The sequence below is a fragment of the Sarcophilus harrisii genome, chromosome 1, assembly GCF_902635505.1.
Source record: "Sarcophilus harrisii chromosome 1, mSarHar1.11, whole genome shotgun sequence".
In the NCBI taxonomy this organism is placed as follows: domain Eukaryota; kingdom Metazoa; phylum Chordata; class Mammalia; order Dasyuromorphia; family Dasyuridae; genus Sarcophilus; species Sarcophilus harrisii.
Window position 1 is genome coordinate 335,075,664 of NC_045426.1, and position 24,910 is coordinate 335,100,573.

General features: G+C 34.6%; 1 protein-coding gene across 5 annotated transcripts in view; it reads left to right on the top strand.

Annotated features, from left to right (window-relative positions):
• Positions 1 to 24,910, top strand: part of TNRC6A (trinucleotide repeat containing adaptor 6A) — a 114,232-nt gene that overhangs the window by 8,374 nt on the left and 80,948 nt on the right. The window contains exon 1 of one of the 5 annotated variants that reach the window (XM_031945596.1): positions 22,604 to 23,385. The exons of the other annotated variants lie outside the window; for them this stretch is intronic. Coding sequence (XP_031801456.1) covers positions 23,326 to 23,385 — 60 coding nt within the window. The 5' untranslated portion in view covers positions 22,604 to 23,325. Of the gene's footprint in view, positions 1 to 22,603; positions 23,386 to 24,910 lie in introns of those variants that run through there. 5 annotated transcript variants of the gene reach the window in all.

The following is a 24,910-nucleotide window of genomic DNA, read 5'->3' on the forward strand; positions in this document are numbered from 1 at the left end:
ACCTTCTGCCAGAAAAATCTTATCGTGTCACTTCTCTGCTCAAAAAGTTTCACTGGTTCCCTGTGAACCTCCTGAGTAAGATTTAAACTTCATTTGAGGTCTTCTACAGTCTTATGCCCCTTAGCTTTCCAGCATTATTCCTCCTGCATACTTCATGTTAAAGCTAAATTGATTTTTTTTCAGTAAGTAAGGTGCCATGGTGACTATGTAAGGGGAGAGAAGAAGATAGATTTAAGAGATATTATAGAGGGAAACTGAGACTTCAGAACTGCTAATTAACCTCCATACTAATCTGCTAGTATGTATAGTATACTATATAGTATATATAGTATGTATAGTAGTACTATAATAATCTAATATACTAGAAGGTATACATTCTAATGAGGGGGACAAATAAACAGCTAGGTATGGACAAGATATATTCAGAATACATGATTTTAATCTGAAAAGGAAAGGCATTCACAACTGGAAGGACTTGGATCTCCTCAAAAGATAAGATTTGACTTATGTAAAGAAAGGGAAGAATTAACACTAAAAGGACTGGAATTTTATATCTCAAAAGACCAAATTGTATTAATTGATTCAATGTGCCTTTTTTATTCATAAGGCAAAGAAAACAGATATGATGAACTTTTGTGTTAATTGATATAACTAATTCTTCTGGTGTTAAAGATGACTCTGGGCTTATAAATCTGGGAAAATAGATTAACAAAAAAGGAAAATAATAGTTGTTTTAGGAAAACAGGCTCATTAATATACTGTTGATGGAGCTATGAATTGATCCAGGTATTCCATAAAACAATTTGGAACTATGCCCCCAGTCACTAAATTAGATATAACATATCCATTAACCTAGTGATACCATGTGCAAAACTATTTTCATAGCAGCTCTTTTTGTAGTGGCAAAGAACTAGATCCTAAGGGGTTATGCTTCAGTTGGGGAAAGACTGAACAAATTATGGCAGATGAATACAGTGAAATATTATTTCACTATAAGAAATAATCCAAAGGATTAGTTTGAGAGAAATCTGAAAAGACTTCCATAAGCTGATATAGAGAATTTTTAAATGAGCAGAACCACAAGTACAATTTATGCAGTAATAGCAATTGTAATGACAAATAACTTGGAAAGACTTAGAACTCTAATCAGTGCAGTGACCAACTATAATTCTAAAGGGCTGGTGATGGAGATGTTACCCATATCCATGTCCTTACAGAAAAATGATGGACTTGGGGAAGAATGAGACATACAGTTTCTAGACACAGCCAAGATAGAAATTTGTTTTACTTAATTATGCATATTTGTTACAAAGATTTTCTTTTCTTCTCCCCCCTACCCCCTCAGTGTAAGGGACAGAGGGAGGAGGTAGAATAAAGAGAATGAGAAGAACTAGAGATAGGAGTTACCAAAAAATAAGAGAGCAAAGAATCATTGAAACTTGTTTGTGAAATGCACAGGAGAATAGAGGGAAAGACAGAAAAAAAAATCACAGATACACAAGATGGCTTCAAAAGCCAACATGTTGAAAAGTAATCTATACATAAAATTCTCACAATTGGGACAGACAAGATAGGACTGGCAAGAGGTTAAGAAGCAAGATATTCAAGAATGGAGGGCAAGAAAGAATTTAATTGGTTAACTATGGGGTCAAGAATGAAGAAAGGAAAGGAAAGCTAAAGTTTGGGATGATGAATTAGGAGGAGAGAGAAAGCTGGAAGGACCAGAGATCATGGTGAAAAATGATGGAAGAGTAAGACATAGGGATAGAGATATGAGGAACAGAAGAAAATTTCAGAAAATGATCTTATCATTATACACGGCAACAAGAAGATTAAGCAATGATCAAATCTGATGGTAGAGCTCTCAACAATGAGATGATTCAGACCAGTTCCAATTGTTCACTGATGAAGAGAGCCATTTACACCCAGAGAGAGGACTGTGGGAACTGAGTATGGTTCACAACACAGCATTTTCACTCTGTTGTTTGCTTGCATTTTATTTTGCTTCTCTTTTTTTCTTGTGCGGCATGATAATTGTATAAATATGTATACATATATTGGATTTAACATATATTTCTACCATGTTTAACATATATTGGACTACTTGCCATCTGGGGTAGGGCATGGGGTAAGGAGAGGGAAATTGGAACACAGGGTTTTGCAAGGGCTAATGTTGAAGAATTATCCACACGTGTTTTAAAAAAAATAAAAAGCTTTAATTAAAAAAAAGAAAGAAAGAAAAAGAAAGTAATCCTATGCTTATAAACAGATATGGAGAAAGAGGTGATGAACCAATATGTATTTTTCATTCTGCCTAAATCTAGTAGGTACAGTCCAGGAGAGCAGTTAGCTTGGGAGATAGGGAAGGAATAGAGACAGAGAAGAGGAATAAGCATTTATGTAATACCTAGTATATACCAAGCACTGTGTTAAGTGATTTGATTTTTTGTTTTTACAAAAGGTATCAGATCTGATCATCACAACCACCCTGTGAGCTAGGTGCTATTATTATCATCCCAATTTTATAATTGAGGAAGCTGAAACAAATAGAGGCTAAATAACTTATTCAAGGTCACACATAGTGGGTATATGAAGTTACAGTTGAACTCAGGACTTCCTGACTCCAGATAGGATCCTGTTATTATTGCCACTAAGCACAGACCAACTGCCACTGACAGATCTGCCAAATCACTATTAGTATTTGAATACTATCTCACCATGAAGCAATTCAGTTCCCCTGTGCATGTTTCTCAAGGCCAGTGGCCTTCCTGTGCCCCCAGTTCTCATTACTGTCATCCAAGGAAACAACCATTGTAAAGTTCATTCCAAAACAGTGAGGGAGAAGGTATATTAGAAGAATAATTTTTCATTTTTTTTGTGTGTGTCATGGATTCTTTTGACTGCCCGGTGAAACTTAGGAACCCTTCTTAGAATTATGTCTTTAAATACAAAAAATGAAATACATAGAATAAGAAAGGAAACCAATTATTGAAATACAGTTATCAAAATATCTTTAAAAACTAGGTCACAGATTCCAGTTTTTAGAATTTTTAACTAAAAAATTCTCTTTCAGTGATATAAGCAAACTAGAAGAACAAAGGATAGTTTACCTCTAAGATTTGTGGAGAAAGAAGGAATTTATGGCTAAAGAAGAACTGGAGTTCATTATTGAACACAAAATAGATAATTTTGATTATATTAAGTTAAAAAACTTTTTTGTACAAACAAAACTACTGCAGACAAGATCAGAAGAGAAGCAATAAACTGGGGAAACATTTTTACATTCAAAGGTTCTGATAAAGGCCTCATCTCTAAAATATATAGAGAATTGACTCAAATCTATAAGAATTCAAGCCATTCACCAGTTGATAAGTGGTCAAAGGATATGTACAGACAGTTTTTAGATGAAGAAATTAAAACCATTTATAGTCATAAAAAATTGCTCTAAATCACTGTTGATCAGAGAAATGCAACTCTGAGAAACCATTACACACCTCTCAGATTGGCTAAAATGACAGGAAAAGATAATGATAAATGTTGGAGGAGATGTGGGAAAGTTGGGACATTATTAACATTGTTTGTGGAATTGTGAACTCATCCAGCCCTTCTGGAACTATGCCCAAAGGGCTATCAAAATGTGCATACCATTTGATCCAGCAATTTTTCTACTGGGTTATATCCCAAAGAGATCTTAAAGAAGGGAAAAGGACCCACAGGTGCAAAAATGTTTCTGGCAGCCCTTTTTGTAGTGGCAAGAAGCTGGGAACTGAATGGATGTCCCTAAGTTGGAGAATGAATGGCTGAATAAGTTATAGTATATGAATGTTTTGGAATATTATTCTGTAAACAATCAAGAGGATGATTTTAGAGAGACCTGGGGAGATTTACATGAACTGATGCTAAGTGAAATAAGCAGAAACAGGAGCTTATTGTACATGACAGCAAGATTATATGATGATCAATTCTGATGGACATTTTTAACATGTTTAACATATATTAAGTTACTTGCCATCTAAGGGAGGGGTAGTGGGGAGAGAGGGAAAATCTGCAAAGGTGGATGCTGAAAAATTATCCATGTATATGTTTTGAAAATAAAAAGCTTTAATAAAAAATAATAAATAAATGATTCACTTTCCCTTTGATGCTTTTAAGACTCTTAAGCTTTTTTTGATGTCCCTTTTTCATAAGTTGGTAATCCTCCTTAGGAAGGGAATTAAGTATTTATGTATCCCCTACTTTGTGCCAGTCACTGTGCTAATTACTTTTTAAATTTTTTTCAATAGTATTTTATTTTTCCAAATACTATCCAAAGATCTCAACATTCATTTTTGTAAGACTGTATTCCAAATTTTCTCCCTCCTTCCCTTACCTGCCTTTTTCCCAAGACAGCAGGTAATGTGATATAAGTTAAATATATACAGTTCTTTTAGATAGCTAGATAGATCTTTTTATTTACAAAACATATGCATAGGAAACTTTTCAACATTGACCTTTCTGTTCCAATTTTTTTCCCCTCCTCCCTACCCCCTCTCCTAGATGGCAGGTAGTTCAATACATGTTAAATATGTTAAAGTATATGTTAAATCCAATATATGTATACATATTTAGTTATGCTTTTGCAGTTCTTTTAAACATATTTCCCCATATGTCATATTGTGCAAGAAAAATGAGACCAAAAGGTGAAAATAGTATGATTCATTCCATTCTGTCTTTATTTTAGTTTTCTCTCTGGTGTTTATGGCATTTTCCATCGCAAGTCTAATGGAATTGCCTTGAATTACCACATTGTTGAAAAGGGCCAAATCCATCTCAGTTGATCATCACATAATCTTGTGACTGTATACAATATTCTTCTTGGTTCTGCTCACTTCAATCAACCTCAGTTCATGGAAGCCTTTCCAGCTTTTCTGAAATATGTGCTAATTATTTCTTAGAAATATCTCATCTGAGTCACATAACAACTCTGTGAGGTAAATGCTATTTCTATTCTTATTTTATAGTTGAGGAATTAAGGCGGAGGTTAAGTGACTTGCCCAGAGTCACACAGCTAATAAGTGTGTGAGACCACATTTGAAATCAGGTTTTCCTGACCATGCCTAGCACTTTATCCACTGCCTTATTGTAGCTGCCTCTTAATACATCATTTAACAATGTTAGTTACCAGACAATTCTGACTTATTTGTGTTGGTGACTAATCCTCCCACTAAACTATAAATCCTATTAGGGCAGAAGTATTCAATGAACTTTTTAATCTTTGACTCAGTGTTTTGCAGATTGTAGGTGTTTAATAAATGTTTCTTGTCTATTCTGTTCTATAATATTTTATAAACAAACCTGTATGATAAACAAATAACTTCCATTTTGATCTACTTGACAGAGGACTTTCTTGATTAAAATGATTTCTGAGCTCTTGGTTTCCATCTTATGGTGACTGTTTTTCATTCCTTAAATTTTTCTCTGAAATGATGATAGTATCTTTACTTATTGGTTATTTTTTTAGGAATTAAAAATTGTTTAAACATATTATGTTGGAAATGTTATAATTCCCCAGTGTTTTCTAATTTTTATTTTATATTTTCTAGTTTGGGGTTTACTTTTATCCACTGAGTAATCTTGCTATACAAGGTCTGCCAATTCTGAAATGAACACTGTGACTCTTTCCTATGTGTTAAGATACTTGAAGCAATGAAATTTAATCATTTATTTTTGGTGCTACATCCAGTACCTTTTAATTCTTTACTTGAAGAGAATTTTTACAAGTAAAATGATGCTTTAGAGATACTTTTGGGTACTATCACTTCTTGATTTTGAATTATGATATCTTCTAATGTAGTTTTCACCACCTTGTCCTGTCCCCTTTTACATTGAGCTCACTTAATATCCAGTTATGTATTTTGATTTAATTTGGAGATTCTGGAAAGTTTTTCTGGAATCTCTACTTAGTGTTTAGCATTAGTTGTTGAATCATAAGATGTGATTATTTTTATGATAGTCTTTTTTCTTATACTTCTCATGAGCATACCTTGGTGAGATGATTATTCCACAAAATCATATAATCATAATTCTTATTTTGTTTGCATGATAAAATCAATTCTACCAATGTTTGCTTCAACTCTGAGAAGAACCTGTGAATCATCCTATTCAGCCACACCTTTTTTATTTTGCTTTTGTTTGTAACAAGAATATCATTGTAAATATGGTTCAGTCTTGGACAAAGATGACAAGTTAAACTGAAAAAGTTATACTTTCGTAAATTGTTTAAGAGTCATGACCCTCAGCTCCTTTTTCACTATCATTGCAAAAGAAGAAAAGGTTTGGAGGAGAAAGCAGACCAGGTTGCCTAAGGAGAGGCATACTGGCTCAGTTCAGAAACAATTTATTAAAACTCTTCCATCAATCAGTACTGGAATTGGACCCGTGAGTAACTCTGTACTTCCAATCTCGGTAAGGCAGAGAGACCTGTTTTTTTAAACAACCCCCAAAAAAGTCATGATGGTTCCTCACTCCGAATCCATTGTTTGCTCCATCCTGCCAACCTTGTTTCTCATCCCATAGTAATTGAAAGCAGCAGATTCAGAAGAGAGAAGAGGGAATGTGGCAGGTAAACTCACTGATTCTAGTGAGAAGTGGCATCCAATGAGTGAGGAGACAGGAAGTCAAAAACATTGGGGTCATTTCATATTGATCTATTCCTTGGGACCAAGGAAAACACATCTCATGCCTCTTTTAGAATTGGTTGATATGGTACAACACTGGTTCTAGAATCAGAGGACCTGGGTTCAAATCCCACCTCGGACTCCTATTTGTGTGACTTCAGGTGAGTCACTTTACCTTCTTTGGCCTCAGTTTCTTCTTTATCTGCAAAATGAAAGCATTTGCCTAATTGACTTATGAAATAACTTAGCTCTAGAGCAATGGTTTTTCACTTTATGAATAGATGAAGAGGAATAGAGTAGTGGAGTAGACAAGAAGCAAAGAAAGGTAGAAAGAGGAAATGGAGAGAAGAAAAGATTATTATGCAGCCTATCACCTTTAGTTTTAAATAGCTCCTCAAGTTCTGTATGATTTGGATTAAATGGCTCAGGACTGACTGCAGATTGATAGGGGTGACTGGATTTTACAGTGAGTGATTCCCTGGAGGGCAATTATTTGTTGAAGAGCTATTTCTTCTAAGTGGTCCAGCTTGGGTTGTCTTGAGAGTAAAAAAAATAAAAAACAAAACAGTTCCTAAGCTCTCTCTTTCATTACACTGCCATGTCAGAGTAAACATCCCCAAACAAACTTACATGTCCCCCTCAAAATCAGCTTTCCTTCTAAACTTCAGTTTCTTTAAAGATTATTCCCATCATTCTTTGGACCAGATAGTTCCAAGCACACTTCAAGCTCCAGATCTTATGATTTGTACTTCCCCTCTTTTTATCAGCATAATCTAGGATTCTTAATATCCTTTCACCTTGATGTGATTAATGCAACAGCTGCCTAAAGTTTCCTCAGACCTTTGTTCAAGTGCATTCTGCAATCAGGCTCATCTTAAAACTATTGCCACCATGTCTTAGCTTCCTTGGAAGTTGCAACTACATTTTAAGTAGGCTTTAGAAAGAACCTTTGAACTTTTAGGTAGACTTTCAACAAGTAGAAGAGTAAGTTAGGAACATTTATTTACAATTAGTCTAAATTTAGCAAAAAATGTATAGAGCAGAATAGTGGAAAATAAGGCAGGAAAGAAAGGTTGAAAAATTGTGAAAGGTCCTCCATCACAGGCTGTTTGGAGTGCTTATTAAGGAGATTGTGAGTAGCTCCCAAAGTTTTTTGAGCAGGGAAGCAAAACATGATTGTAATTCATTTTTAGAGAGATAAAACCTGGCAAAGTATGTAGGCATATTGGAGGGGATAGAGAGTAGAGATAAAAAAAGAGTCCTGGGGGGAGTTTGGGGGAGATATTACAACAGTCTGAATTTAGTATTGTAGCAGTAGAAATGGAAAGAAAAAAAAAAAGTTCTGACATGAATAACATGAATGCCATGAAATAATTATTTCGTTCATTTAAAAAACTTAAAGAAGTTTGAAGAATCAGAAGTTTGTGGAGGAGTGAAGAATGAGTGTATTTAATTGATTTTTTTTTTTTTTTTACTCAATTTGATTATTTTTCTTACCTAATCTTACTGAATTTTGAAGCTATGTTTAGTAATGTGCAATTTCACTTAAACTAACAGAGTACTGTTGTATGTTATAATTATTGTTTGCCAAGTTCAGCATTTTGGCAACATGTTTAACTTGGTTTTTCATTCTAAACATTGGTGGTATGGAAATTATGCCCAAACTTGTCTATAATTGTTTCTCAGATTGTTGGTTTAGGGTTTGTTAGTCTACATGGCCATTGAAGTATGTTCCAATTCTCAAATTCCACTATCAGGTCTTTAGTTGAAAAAAATCAAACACTATTCAGTATTACCATATATTATTAACCTGAGTGATTTAGGAAACATCCTTTAATGTCCAAGAGAAGTTGCATATTGAATATATCAGTAGCTTTGTGAATTTTGGTTTTGGCCTAGTAAGGAAAATAAATATTTATGAAATATCAACAATAGAAGTAAAATGTCATTATGCACACCCAGAAGATAATAGGCATTGGGTACCCAGCATTGGATAGAGGATTGTATAAGGAACAAGGGAGGGCACTGAAAGACAGACATCTTCTACTTTGTAATTTTGTTAAGAACTTATGGATAACCTTATGGTTACCTAACTTGGTTCCACCAGCAATCATCATAGGCAGGAGGTCAAATCTTGTTACAGATAGCTCTAAGGGATGCACAAAGCATGCTGGCTGAATACTAAATCAGGAAACTAAGTTCTAGCCCCAGTTTTACCACTTGATAGCTTCAGTGTTCTAGGGCCAATCGGTTTTTTTCCCTCTTTGAAACTCAATTTCCTCATCTAAAATATGGAAGTGTTGGATTAGATGATATAATTATTAAATCATTAGCTGGATGCTAAAATAATCCAGCTTTAATATTCTAAGATGACTATTTGGGAAATATATTGAATATATTTAAAAGGGGAATTTTGTTCAGGTATAAATTTGGCTACAACTATGTAATTAAAACTAACAAGGATGTCAGCCATCCAAAATTATCTGCCCTGCAGCTATCATCCTTATCCTTTTTCTGCTACTGCTTTGGTCTCTACTTGTGATCCTGCCCCAGTTCTCCCTACCCCTGAATTGGTGAGCTTTTTGCTTTATGTTAACAGGTCTTGGTCTCCATGCCATTTCTTCAGGATCTCTTTATGTATTGTACCCCCTTATTCAAATTTAAGTTCTTTATCTCACTTATATTTTTATCCACAGTGCTTAGCTCATTTTGTAGCACATAGTAAGCTTAATAAATGCTCTCACTACACATAATAAAGAAGCTGAAAAAGTATTAAAATCATGCACACTCTTTGGGATGGGGTAGAGTTTAATGAGTGAAAGCTTAACGTGAATGTTTTCTCCAAGAAGTGGGGAAGGGGGTCTTGGAGTGGTACAGCTTACAGCAGCTACTTTGGCAGATATAGGAAGAGGCTAGAATAGCTCCATGATCTTGGGATATCTAATGGGAGGATCTGCACCTAATTTAGAACTTAAGGACATGCACAAAGGAAACGTGAGTGGCTATTTGAAGATATGATCTGGGTCAGTGTGAACAGCCATATTGTACCTTAGATTTGCTATGTTAATGTGCTATAACAAAGGCATACCAGCTTTTATCACAGTTTGTATAGTGATCACTATTCAGTCCTATGCCTACCACAATCCTTTTTTATACTTGTAGTCCTGTACATTAATTTAAAAAGAATAGATATAAATAAGCAGCCCCCTACTTATTATACATAATTTATATGTATCTTATAGAGAGAGAAGGCCATACCTGCTACATAAGACCCATATAAAACAAACTCACTTTCTCTTTCTATCTTCAGGGATTTATCAGCTTCACTTTTTTCCCTTTTCCCATTTGCAGGTGATTCTGTTCTGTTTCTGCCTATTAATAAAAATTTCTAAAAAAAAAATAAGTTTTAGGATCATTTAAAAATCTAGTAAAATTGTGAGGCAACCAAATTTCATCAGAAGTTGAGAATTAAATGAAGTACCTATTGGTTTTTATTAATCATCTAGCCCCATCTAGTGGATTTCATTTAACTTTGTCTTACAGCAGTCAGCAAGAAAGGGAAGTAAGGAAATACATATATGTATATATGGCAGATGTGTTCTCAGAAGGTTGTCTTAAATTAATTTTTGCAAATTTAAGCCTATTTTAATTATACGAGGCAAATAGCATTATTTAAAGAAAACCTGTAGTAAAATTAATTTAGTAAGATGAAGAATGCACTGGTGACGATAGCTAGTATTTATATAGTGCTTTAAGGTTTACAAAAACTTAGTATATGTTATCTCATTTGATGTGGTAAACAACTGTCACTAAGTAAATACTTTGTTGAAGTGAATAACAAACAAAAACCTAATATATGTCATAGGTACTGGAGGTATAAAGATAGTTCATCCTATCAGGGAATCATTAGTTGTCCACTTTGGCTGGAATATAGAGCATATGAAAAGGAATGTGAAATAAATCTGAAAAATTAGGTTGGCACCACACATGATTCTCAGGTAATTTTCTATGGCCAAACAAAGCTAAGGAGTTTTATTCTTTTTTTGTTTGTTTGCTTGCTTGCTGAGGCAATTGGGGTTGTGACTTGCCCAAGGTCACACAACCAGGATGTGTTAAGTATCTAAGACCAAATTTGAACTCAACTCCTCCTGACTTCAGGGCTTGTGCTCTATCCACTGCCCATCTAGCTGCCCCACGTTTTAATTTTGAGGCAATAAAGAGATACTAAAGTTTTTTCAGCAAACATGATATAAAATAACTCTGGTTTAAGTTGATTTTGAGCAGTTGTGTGGAAGACAAATTGATCAGGAGATACCCTTAAAATCAGGGTGCTAGTTAAGAGATTAATATAATATTCCTGGTGAGGAGAAATAATAGTCTGATTTAGGAGAATCTACAGCTGTAAGTGAGACAAATGAAAGAGATGTGAGAGATTGTGAGGGTAAGAATCAATAGGACTTGATAACTGTGTCAAGAAAGTGATGCAGGGGATGCACAAAGATGGTTTTGAGATTTCAAGTGTGGACTATTGGTGGGAGGGAGGATAGCAAATTGAATTGAGTATAAAATGATCAAATATATTTGTATATTGTTTTCTTGAAGCAGGGTACAGCAAAATTTAAATAGATTTGAAGAAAAATGTATGCCGTGGTTATTATTTCCCCAAATTTTTTTAAATAAAAATTTAACCATCAAAAAAACCCCATAAAAAATAAATTAACATATGCTAAACATTAATAAACAAGTTTGCTTTTTTTTGTTTTTTTTCTCAGATCTTTCTTCTTTTTGTTTTCTCCCCTTAGTATATAGTTGCTATATTGATATTGACAAGCATTATAATCTGCTGTAATGAAGATATCTTTTTTATTTGTCTATGGTTAATTATCTATTTGACATCGTTAGTATTACTTTAGTTTCTAAGATCATGTGTTTGGCAACTTTACTTTATTTCATGATCATAGATACTACATTGATAGCATAAAATCACATCTATTAACACAATTCGAAAAGGACCCTTCTGATACAATTCAGTAAAATTGTGTAATGTTTTAATAGGCTCATGTTTGTACAATACTTTAAGAAGTGTTTGTTTTCTTCTTTGATCATTAATTATGCCTTTATTTTAGTCTTTCTTCAAATCTCTGTTGAGTTGAAATTTCTAAAGAATTAAGGTTGAGCTATCTCTTACAGCCAGTACAATAACTTCTCAAAGATTAAATTTACCTCGATTAAACCTAGCTCTTTTCCTAAGGCAAAACTCTTCTCTTTTCCCCACTCCAGAACACTCTTCTATTCTTTCCCCATGCTCCCACCAAAGGAACTCTTTCTTTTATAGTGGCATTTACTTACCTTGCCCTTCTTCTTTTTTGGTTTTTTGATCAAATATTTTGCTCACTTCTGTTTTAGAGGCTTTTTAAAAAGTACTTCAGTTAATCACCATTCACTGGTGGATAAACCTTTTTGTCAAAGGTTAGGGGGCTTAGGTTTATAAATGTTCTGATACTCCCCTGGTAGCTTTTGTAAGATTTTGGAACAAAATGAGATACTTTTATGTTAGTCAGCAGTTAACAAAAGGAAATTTATTAGCTATAGCTAGATATTCAACTTGATTTATGTTGAATACAACTCATTCATTTAAGCTGGGTCGAGCCCCATTAACTTTGTTACCCATCTCTTTCCACCAAACAATCACCTAGATCTCTTTCTGGCTCTTAACCCAGATGACCACCAGGTGGTATCAACAGCCTAAAGTCTTCATTTCAAGGATGCTCTCAATACTTTTTAAAGAAAAAACTATCCTAACTTGCATGGGAAAAAGAATTGGGAAATTGCTTTCACTACATCTTCCACTACATGCTATTTTGGGTCACATCTTAAATTTCTTTGCTTTTCAGAATATAATATGCTATTTCCTTCTGCAGTTTTGGGGTTGATGAAAAATCTTGAATTATATGAATTTCCTTTCCTTTATATGTATTTTTATTTTTTGGTACTTGTTAACACATAAATGTTTGTATATACAAGGAAAACAGAGGCTTGCATATAAAATCAAGATTTTCTACAAAAAACTTTTTTTAAAGCATAAAATAAATTTTAACATTTGAATTCATATTTCATCTAAAGCAATAACATTCTTAATATTTCTCCATGAATTTCAAGAATTTCTTTGTGATGGCAGGTAGGGTATCTTCTTAGCAAAATGTCTTAACATATAATATGTGCTTAATTAATGATTATTGTTGGATTCTGGTCTTTTGTTTATTGAAAGTAGTCATACCCTGGAAAGTTTCTTTGCTTTAGACATACATGGGGAAAAGAGGGACTGAAAAATCCCCTTCCTTAACAGTAAGTTACCTCATATTTATATATATGTATATATATATGTGTGTGTGTGTGTGTGTGTGTGTGTGTATTTGTATAACTGAGAAATTATACTAGGACCATTAGGAATTGAAATGGACAACGAGTAGAGAGGGAGCTAAAGCCAAATATAACTTTTAAGACTTTTAATTATTTTCATAATTCATGTTTTCATTCAGTATGGGTAAAAAGAATTAAATTAAATTCTAAGTTATTCAAGCTAAAAATAATTACTCCCTCACTGTGATATAAATTTAGTTGGATTGTTTTACAATGATTCAGTAATGGTTCAAATTTGAAAAGTTTTGAAAATAAAATCAGAATTTGAAAATAGTTTGTCTTTTAATAGTATCGAAAGTACAGATATAAATTTAAATTGTGGTCCCTGAATATAATTTGCTGAAGGGTGATCCTTTCATTAATGTTTTCACCATTTCCATTGGGAAAAGTTTCTTGCATTGAAAAAGTTGCTGCGATAGAACCTTGAAAGTCTGGAATGTACTTTCTTCTTAACCTATGCCTTACAGAATCTGTAGCTTCCTTCAAAGTACAGCACAGATGCCATCTTGTGATCTCTCTCATCCCTAACTGATAGCAAATTCCTTTTGATAATACTTTGTATTGCTTATGCTTTATACCAAAAAATATAAGCACCTTGAGGGCAAAGTGTTTTTGTTTTATTTTTTATTTGCCTAATGTCCATCACTGACTCTGCATAGATGTGTTTGTTGAATTGAAAAAATTAATTAAATTAGATTAAAACCACAATTTATAAATAACTTCACCAAAAATGACATTTCTATTCATACTCTTTGATTTAGCAATCCTAGTATTGGACATTTACCCTTAGAAGATAAAGATATAAACACTAAGGTCCAGTACAGACCCATTTCATAGCAGCTTTCTGTGGTGGTAAAGAATTGGAAACAAAGTGAGTACATCTTAATTGGAAATGAGGGGAAAAAATAAGGCATAAAAATGTAATTGGATAAGCTATTATGGAGTTAAAAAATGTAAACTACTAGGAATTTAAAGAAGCATGGGAAGATTTATATGTGATGTAGAATGAAATAAGCAGAAATAGTGTGTACATAAAAAAAAACTCAGTAAATGAAAAACTGCTGATGGATTTGGTGAATGATGGATGCAGTCATTATAATCAATGTTTTTGCTTAATAGCTTTTCTTTGTCACAAAGGAGGCCTCAATTAGAAGGGAAAGGAAAGCTATTTTTATTTTTCCCAAAAATGACTGGTATGTAGAGAAAAGGTAACAATGAAGGAGAGTCAAGATGGTAGAATAAGAGGAAACATTTCTTCGCTAGCAACTTAGAAAATACAACCAGTCTATATTCTAATCCTAAAAGTGAAGAACATCACGATAAATCATTTTTCTGGACCAAGAAAGCTTAGGAGAAAACAAAAAAGAGCTGTGGATACTGGGGATGAGGTCCAATCATGTATATATAGCAGGGAGCATTCTAGCACAAAGGGATGGAAACAGCCAAGTTTTAGGATATGGGGGCAGATTAATGTAATGCCTCAAAACTTTATAATTATCATCAAGGTCTTAAAATAAAAAGGATAGGAGTAGTAGCAGTCATGATCACAGACAAAACAAAAGCAAAAAAGATCTAATTTAAGAAAAATTAAATTTTGTTAAAATTATCATAGACGGTGAATTAATATCAATACTAAACATGTATGCACCAAATGGCATAGTATCTAAATTTTTTTTTTCCTCAATGGTATTTTATTTTTTCATTTACATGTAAAGATAGTCTTCAACATTCATTTTTGTAAGATTGTAAATTCCAAAATTTTTCCCCTTCCTTCCATCTCCTCTCCCCAAGACAAAAAACCTTCTGATAGTGGTTATACATTTACAGTCATTTTTAAAATATTGCCATATTAATCATGTTGTAAAAAAAAAAAAAAAAAGGCAAGACAAAAAGGAAAAATTACAAGGAAGAAAAAAACAACAACAAAAAAAAGGTGAAAATAGTATGCTTCAATCCACTTTCAGTCTCCATAGTTCTCTCTCTGGATGTGGATGGCATTTTCTATCCCAAATCTATTGGGATTATATTGGATTACTGTATTGCAGAGAAAAGCTAAGTTAGCATCTAAATTCTTAAATTTAAATGAGTTACAAAAGGTAATAATAAAGCTAGAAATAGTAGGAAACTTCAGTTTATTCCTCTCAGGCCTAGGTAAATCTAACCACAAAAGAAGTTAAGGAGAATTGAATTTTAGAAACGTTTGATGTAATAGAACTCTGAAGAGTATTGAATGGAAATAGAAAGGAGTATACTTATTGCTGAGCTATAAATAACATTGTGGGAATTGAATGAACCACATTGATTCCATCTGACGATTCAATTCTGGATTTAACTCAGCTTTTTCCATTCAGTTATGCACCTAATCCTGTTTTTGGCTTATAAGAAAATTTTCTTTATAAATTAAAAATAACTTATTTACAAACTTAACTAAGATTGATATAAAGAGATTTCTCACAATTAGTTCAGTAAATCATCATGGTTTGTTGACCTATATTCTTATGCAAACACCAAGTATGAGAGGCCCAGATAATATACCTGGGATCTTTTATGCCTCTAGACCAGAAAGCTACAGAAGGGAAGCTGAAACCAATCAGATTGCATGAAAGGAGGAAGCTATATCAGGAAACTTCATCAGGAAAATGGTCATCTTTTTCACCATTCTCCTATCTGGGTAGTACTATGGGAGAGAAAACAGGAAACAAAAGAAAAACAGAAAAACAAAAGAAAAATGTGGACTTTTCTTCCCCATTTGGAAGAACCAAGTTTTAAGTCTTATAAGTACAGTCCTTTTAGCATAGGCAGTACCTAAGGGGGGGAAACAAGAAACAAAACAGAAATGTGGAGAATAATGCACATTTTTCCTCCATGCTTCAGAAGAACCAAGTCTCAAATCTTTTACCAGACAGTCCTCTTGGCCTGGGCAGTACTAAAGGGAAAGAAAACAAAAACAAAATAAAATGTAGAAAAAGACAAAAGCTAAGTGTCCTAAGCTTTTCCTTCCTCCTTCAGAAAGACTAAGTCTCATGGACATTCTGGTCCTTATGATGGGTGATAATACATCTTTGAAGTTATCACTGGATTTCCTAATACAAAGTGGTAGTGATGAACCAGAGCAGCACCAAGTACATCAGAACTCAACACAGATGATATCACTTCCAATACAAAAATAGATTTCATAGTCTAATATGAGATGATAATGATGAGCAGGAACAGCTCCAGGAAAATCAGAACTTCTGCATGGACCTTCTGGCACAGTCAACAGGTTCCTCATCTGCATCATCTGTAGCAAAATGGCTAAGTCATAAACATCTTGTATGCATCCTACTCCAGGGACCTAATTTGATATTGAGACTTCCTGTACCACCACTTTTTCAATATTCCTTGGCCTACCTGCCAAGCCCTCCCCTTTCCTAAGAATCAAGAGAATAATACAGGGGCAGTTAGGGGGTGAGTGGATAAAGCATCAGCCCTGAAGCCAGGAGAACCTTGAGTTCAAATCTTTTTTTTTTTTTTTTCTTTTCTTCTTCTTCTTCTTCTTCTTTTTTTTTTTTTTTTTTTTGCTGAGGCAATTGGGGTTAAGTGACTTGCCCAGGGTCACACAGCTAAGAAGTGTTAAGTATCTGAGGCCAGATTTGAACTCAGGTCTTCCTGACAACAGAGCTGGTGCTCCATCCACTGTGCCACCTAGCTGCTCCCTCAAATCTTATCTCAGACATTTAACACTACCTAGATATGTGACCCTGTGCCTCAGCACCACCCCCCCCCAAAAAAAAAAGAGGGGGGGGGGAGGGAGAGTATAATACAAAATCTTTATTTCCCATCGCCCCAGCCCTATGGGACTTCTTTGGATTGGCTGTTCCTTTCTTCCACAATAGCTAAATAAAAACTATCTTCCTGAATTATCACCAAGTCATTTAAAGCATTCCCTTTCTTTTAAACATATATACCCATAATAGTTAAGTAACTAGTAATATACTACTACTAATACATACATACCCACAATAATTAAATAAATAAAAGTTAGATAATAAGTTAAATTTCCTCTTTCCCATGATAATGGAAAGCAAGATACATCCCGCCAGAACCAGCCTTTGTCAGGGAAGGAGTTTTTTGAACCATCCCAAAGGAAAGAAACTATAAATTGAGGAGTTGAACTACCTCTTCAGGGTGTGTAGAGCCCCTTGAGGGGCAAGAACCGTGAGACTAAAGCAACTCTGTTCTGGGGAAAGAATAAGGAAGAGTCAGAGGATTAGGCAGAACTATGTTCAGAAATAATCTGTTCTTATCTGGAAATTTCTGGAGGTTAGATTCAAGAAACCAATGGTCAAGGGAGCCTCTCCTCTTTCCAGTGTAACATCAGTTTGTTGCAAACATGGCTTCTGGAAAGTTGAATACTTAATTTAACATGGATAGTTATAATGATATGAGTGTTCATCGATAGGAACAGTGTTATTACCTGAGTTGAGAGAATGCCATCCTACTAGTTGGGGAGCTCACTGAGGTAAGGAATAGCTTGCTTTGTCCTTAGTGACAGAATCACATAACCCTGTGCCAGGCGTAGAATGGTATTAACCCCTTCCCTAAAAGTCTGACATTTGGAGTCCTATACTCTCTGGGCCCTAAACACATTGCCCACATTCGTATCCCTTGCCCAGGAATTTATGTAGATAAAATCTTTTCTGCCCTGATCTCAAGACTTCCTTACAATGACAGCTGTGTAGCCTAGCGCTCACTCATCTAGAAGAAATTGCCAGTATCCTGCTCCTAGAGATTTTTCCTGTTAATAAATAGTGGTTGTTGAAATCCAGTTGCATATGCCTGTCATAGTTGATAACCAGGGAAAATGATATTCTGTAAGAGCCAGGTAGGAGCATACAGGACAGAGACAGAACTGGAGCTTTCAGTCTCTGATATAGTTAGCAAATACTAATACCAGAGGAATCTAGGCAAGTATGATTTCTGTGCCATTTCCATTTAGCGATAGAAGTTCCAGCCATCTTGCTAAAGGGACCATCTTGCTTCACTCAACTTATTATTGGCAACTCTGGACAAAAATTATATGTCTCATGTCATCACTAGTATATAGGGTCCAGTAAGAGACAAGCAGTTGCTTTTCAAAAGTAGTATAATGAATGACTGCTCTGAGAAACTTGGAAATCTAGTAATATTAGTTTATTCTCGCTACTCCTTGGTGTCTGCAAAGGCCCAACCAACCTGTGCTTTATGGACAGAGAGTTTCCTTGCTGGATCTTAAGGAGAGAGACTTGTTTTGCCTCATCAGGGCTAGAACCTGTTCTGGATCTTGCTTGAAAGCAAGAACTTGTGGATGATTCAGTAAATGGGGACCATGAAGATATTCAGGTGGGGACTGTTTAAAAACCTACAGAATATAGTAAGTCTCTAGAATTCTTAAATCTTAGGGAAACAAATGTCAGTAGTCTATTTTAGACAATACCTGGAATTCTCTGGGTTTTCCTTTCTCATTATATTCCCTGAAACTAAACTGAATAGGCTAGATCCTGGATCTGTCTTGGGGTTGATTTCCCATGCCTTGTCCATTATGTAGTAAGTATATCCATTCTAGGCTTTCTGCCATTGTGTCTTCATCTGTCCCAATCAACCTTATGCTGTCATTGTAGTGATGAGCTCCAGCAGTGTCAAGAGCAGTCTGTGGTTTGCTTGTGGCCTGCAACATTCTGGAGTACAAGATTGAACCAAATTAAAATGTAATAGGGAAATATTTAACAAAATAAGTAAAAACACAATAAAATACAGACAGTATTACTATGTGGTTTTCTAAGTCAAAAGGTGCATGAATCTTTATGTACAGTTTAGTGGTCCCTACATATATGATTTACTTGTGTACATCATTGCCCTCAGGAACGGCATTCATTATGAAGGAGAGTTTAGGTAGCCCTAAGGACAATAAAGGTATATTTCCCAGAAGAAAGCAAATTTTTCTTAGTCTCAATCAAAGGAATTGGCAAGGTTAATAGCCCATACCCCTCTCCTGATCCTGGGTTACCTGGTCTATAATTTTTATGACATCAGGAACTGTTATAGAGATAGGCATGATAATGATTCTACTCCCTGTAAGCTACTAGATATATACCATCTGCCATACAGGCAATATGGAATCTAGTAACAAAATATTCCAATTCCTTCATCTCTTATCACAAAACAGGAATAGCATATTGGCTAAGATGACAGGAAAAGATAATTATGAATGTTAAAAAACATGTGGGAAAGCTAGAATGCTGATGCATTATTGGTGGAGTTGTGAAGTGATAGTACCATTCTGAGAGCAGTTTGGAACTATGCCCAAAGGGTTATCAAACTGTGCACACCCTTTGAGCCATCAGTGTTTCTACTGGGCTCATATCCCCCCAAAAAATTCCCTCTTAAAGGAGGGAAAGGGACCCACATGTGCAAAAATGTTTGTGGTAGTCCTATTTGTAGTGGCCAGAAACTGGAACCTGAGCGAATGCCTATGAGCTGGAGAATTGGCTGCATGAATTGTGGTGTACAAATGTAATGGATTATTACTAAGCATCACTGATGCTTAGTGAAATGAGTAGAAACAAGGGAACATTGTACATGGTAACTGAAAAATTGTGCGATGGTCAACTGAAATAGATGTGGCTCTATTCAGCAATGAGGGATTCAGACCAATTTCAGTGGACTTGGGACGAAGAGAGTCATTTGCATGCAGAGAAAGCACTATGGGGACTGACTGTGGATCACAACACAGTATTTTCACCATTTTTGTTGTTGTTGTGTTTAAAAAAAAAAACTTAAAAGAAGAAACACACCGAGATATCTTTCACCCTAGCCCACATCCTTGAGGACTCAGTATTGCTTATGTTGTTAATTGCATCAGATGATTCAAATAACTATAAGCATTTCTGTTGGACAACACCCACAGTAAAATGCTTAGAGGTTGTTGAAAAAAACACATATAAATATTGAGCCCATAATACCACATTGCTACATGGAACTTCTTATGAGTGATCCTAAAGGGGCAGGAGCTTTGCTGGCCAATAATTATTTTCACTTCCTCCTTAGAATAGTTATCTCCCTCTGTCTACCCAGCAGGGTGGCAGTGGCAGGCTCCTGACATTCCTAGAATATCTCTTTGAAGTGATAGCAATTTTTGCACAAGCTACAACTATCCCAGCCTCCTGCTCAAATGTCACCAACTGATCAGCTCATTATCAATGTGATTGTAAAGTAGAGGAGACCAGACCCATAGCTAAAGTCTGAAGATATTTGTGTGGAGCTCCACTCAAGACTGGCAATCTAAGATTCTTTGAATATGGAGTATGGTAGTCCTTGAGGTGGGGGTGGAGAGACAGACTAAGAAATCCGTTTCCTTCAAGAACTTCACAGACCCTCCCAAATTTTTGCAGGATTTTAATGTCTTCAAGATGGCTGCAAAAGGAATTCATCTTTATAAGGTCAAATGTGACAAACATCTCATCTCTATTAAGTCTTACTTCTTTAGAAGTTCAGAGTCTTTAGAAGAATTTTGTAATCTGAAGGAAATGCAGCCTGCTTTTCTATTTAATTTTGGGCTCATTGTGTAATCTATTTGTTATAAACTTACTTAATGATAAATGCTATTGGTATGTTATTATGATCTAAAGAATAGTCATTCGTGATACACTTTGTTTTTCTCATGTAGATTGTCATTCCAGATCCTTGAAGATGTGAATCTTTTCCAAGTTCTTTGTTGTCTTTGAGCTTAATGTAAACAGCACGGTATCATTTATAGACACAGGAACATATCTTCCAATATAAAAATCATTGTATTTGGTTCTCCTAGTTCTGTCCAAAGGTGTTATATAACAAGAAAAAGATTCTCGAGTTCAAATCCATCTTTGACACAAGTATCTTACTAAGCAAGTCACTTTATAGTCCTGGGCCTTAGTTTCCTCATTTGTAAAAAGAGGGAGTTAGTCAAGATTACCTCTGAGATCCTTTCTAGACTATGATCTTACATCACAGTGGTAAGCATATATTTCCTTGTTTTTTGCCTCTAATGTTTATGATCAAAGGGTTTTTGAATAAGCTTCTTAAACAATACCTTTCTAGGAAGTTTGAATGATTCTAAATTTGCTAAATCAAATCATATGCTGAAGCCTGCCTTTTCCCTGCTGATATTCTCAGTAAGGTGCCTTCGATGTGCATGGAGATTATTCATATAACATTTTTATAAAGAAAGTTGGTAAATTGTATATGCTTTACAAATTGATAATTTTCTTGGTCCCCTTTGCCAGTCTAATGAATGTGAGATAAAATGTCAGATTTCCTTTAATTTGCAATTCTTTAGTTATTAGTAATTGGGAGCATTTTTTCATATGTCTGTTGATAACTTGTTCAGAGTGGAAAAAATATGGGGATGAATATTTGATAATATCAAATAATCACTTTGCATATTCTCTGGTTGATGAATTAGAGACAAATGAAAGAATTATTATCTAGTAAGGGCAACATACTTTCAGTAGAACATGCAATTCCTACATACCTGCTCCAATAAAACATCAAAATTTGCAATGGATTGGATGATTAACAAATACAGTAAATTACTTCTTCCACCCAGAATTCCACAAAAAGTTATCCAAAAGGGACCCTTGAAAATAACCAGCACAATATAATCTTCAAAAGGCAAGCAAGAGAGGAGAATTCTTATTCATTAATTGAAATGGAAAATTAGCGAGAAGTATAGCTAAGCTTTCTTCCCTCTTCCCAAAACAAAGAAAAAATCTCCCAACAGATCTAGAAAATGTACCAGACAAAATCCTACTGAGGAATAAGATACAAACCATGAGTCATTTTTCCACGCCAGGTTGGCATAGGAAGACAAAGAGTTCTTTGGATAGTGGGAATAGGTATGGGAAAAACGTATATTAAATGAGGAAATTGCTCAGATTCAGAATTAGAGGGAAATGTCTAGGGTAGAAAGCAGAAAGAATATGGTAGAAGTTTACTACTGAGACATCACTAGCTATAAACTTATTTAGTAATGTGATGTTTTGAGGAAGAATTGAAGGTAGATTAGAAATCAGTAAATATGAAATGTTTTAAAAGAGTACTTGTATTGAAGACATTTAGCAGTATGAAAACTCAGATATAATAGATCGTGGCACAAATTAGACATGTATTTGTACATAAGGAGAAAAGAGTGGAGTGAAAGAAAGGTTTGCCTTTTTGTCCAGGCTTTTGCAATGTTTTTTCATAGAACCTACCTGTTAACTATGTCCCTAATTAAATTGAAGTATGATCCAAAAAAGTAACCTCTATCCCATGATGTTTTCTCCTATCTGTTTAATATATTTCTTTTAGTACATAGAGATTATTCCTAAGAATTCAGGAGGCAATTAAAGAAGCTAGGTGGTGCAGTGGATAGAGCACCAGCCCTGAAGTCAAGAGGACCTCAGTTCAAATTTGGCCTCAGACACTTAATAATTCCTGGCTGTGTGACCCTGGGCAAGTCACTTAACCCCATTTGTCTCAGCAAAAAAAGAAAAAAAAAGGAGGGGGGGAATTCAGGAGGCAAGGAAGCCTTTACTGTCTTTTTCAGATAATAAGGATTTTTTTTTGGGGGGGGGGGTTGTTTTTAATTTAGCTAGATTGGTGCTATCAGTAAAATTAATTGCAGGAAGGATCAACACTAAAAATTGAAATATATTTTATTTTGAACATGTCAATAAGTGTGTGTGCTGATAATTGATAAAATGGTTGAAATTATTATATAGTATTGATGTATGTGTGGTTACAGTCCCTGCTATATGTATATCCTAGAAAGAAATACTTTTGACCCAGTAACTATGTGATAATTCTTAAGCCACTTAATTTCTAAGTGTCTTATACAGCTCTTAGTTTCCCAGTTATAGATGCATTACAAATCTTCATAGATGGTGAAGGGGGTTTCTTCTGTCACGGATCTGTCCTGTCTTAATTCTCCCCTTCTCCTACAGGTAAAAACCAAAAACTACCAGTTATTTATTATGTGTTATAGCTTTAAACTTAGATGATAGATTTTTTTTTTTTGGGGGGGGGTTGCATTGTTGAAATGAAGTCACAAAGAAGGCATATTATATAGCCCCATTTGTCATGTTGTTATTCCTTGTAAGAGGAATAAAAATAAGCTGTATGCAACATGTATGTGTTCCCTAATATGTTTTGGGAAAGTTAATTGCAACCTGTGTGGTTCAGGGATTTAGTGAAAGAAGAGGAAGAACAGTTGATGGAAGAAAGGAAAAAGAGAAAGGACGACAAGAAAAGGAAGGAAGCTGCTCAAAAGAAGGTAATGTGTATTTAAATATCAACATATAATTTTTTTAAAATGCAAATTGCTTCACCTCCAAGGTTTATTGCATTATAACTGCAAAGGAGGGCTCTTTCCATTGCACCACCTTGCTTAATTAAGAAGAGAAAATGAAGTGAAGATAACCCATTAGAAAGCTGTTACAATAATCATTTCAGGGTTTAAAGGGACCTCAATTGTTACTTAGTCTAATCCATTCCCCCAAAAGCATACATACCTTTTACAAAATACTAGACATATAATCATAATCCAAAATGCTGACTTTATCAACTTGTACTTTTCATATGGGCATAATTGATAGTTGGAAGGTACTTACCAAGTTTTGCCAAAGATTCTTGGGCAGAATAAATATTGTAGAAACAAATTATTTCCTTCATTATTGCTCATTGCTGACAAGGAATACAGAAAGAAAAAAAATACAGATTTGGGAAGTGAGCATCTGACTAGAATGGGTGTATAGAATGGGATTTGGACTTCTGGATCACAGCTGAAAATATAGGGATGAGACACTGGCTACTGATGGGTTAATTCATTTTCCTGATGTTCTGTAAGAACAGATAATAAAAAGGTTTTTAACTCAAAAAGGATATGAGACTAGGCCCTTGGAAGAGATAACTTATGTATATCCATCAAGCCAGATACTATAAAATGGCTACAGTAAAAGTTGAAAAATAACATTTGAGATATCCAAAGATCACATGAGACAATACAAAAGAAAGAGCATAAACACTCAAAGTTTAGGTAGTAAAGCAAGAGAAATTAGGGATCCTAATACAAGGAAATAAATATGACTTCGTAAGTCTTATTATTGAGAATTGTTTATGTGAACTCCATGATTGGATATGGCTCTGTATAAATATGCCTTATAGCAAAAATAAAACAAAGCTATTTAGTTAAAGGGAGTAGAGTGAAATATTAAAAAGTAATTCTCGGGTAAGAAAGTCTGGAAACTAGAGGAATGAATGAATGAAGCATATTAAACCATTTGATTGAAGATCAATGAAAGAAAAAAGAGAAGTGATTTTGTCATTGGGTTCTCCTGCAGACCACTGGGACAAAAAGAGACAATACATAAGAAATTTTTAAAGTGTATTTCAGACTTACCACAGAGAAAAGCAGGCCATGGTAATGAGGGACTTCAATTGTCCAAATAATTTTTGGAGTTTTCAGTAGCTTCCAAGAAGAACCTTCTTGACTTGCTTTAATGATATTTAATCTTTAAAAAAGTTGAGGAACTGAAAAGAGAAATTCTATTATGCAGATGGTTATATTATTATTATACAGTGAAGGACTAGTTGCTAAGCTAAATATGGTGGGAACCTGGGAAAGGAGAAAAAAAATCTAAGCATCCTAGATTTAGGGAATGCAAATTACAAAATTTTCAGAGGAAAGATTTCATGTATTTCATGGTCTAAAAGTCTCCTGAAGAAATGGGAGATCTTAAAAATAACATTCCAAAGAAAAGGAGTGAAAATAAATCCAATGAGGAGAAAAAGTGGAACTT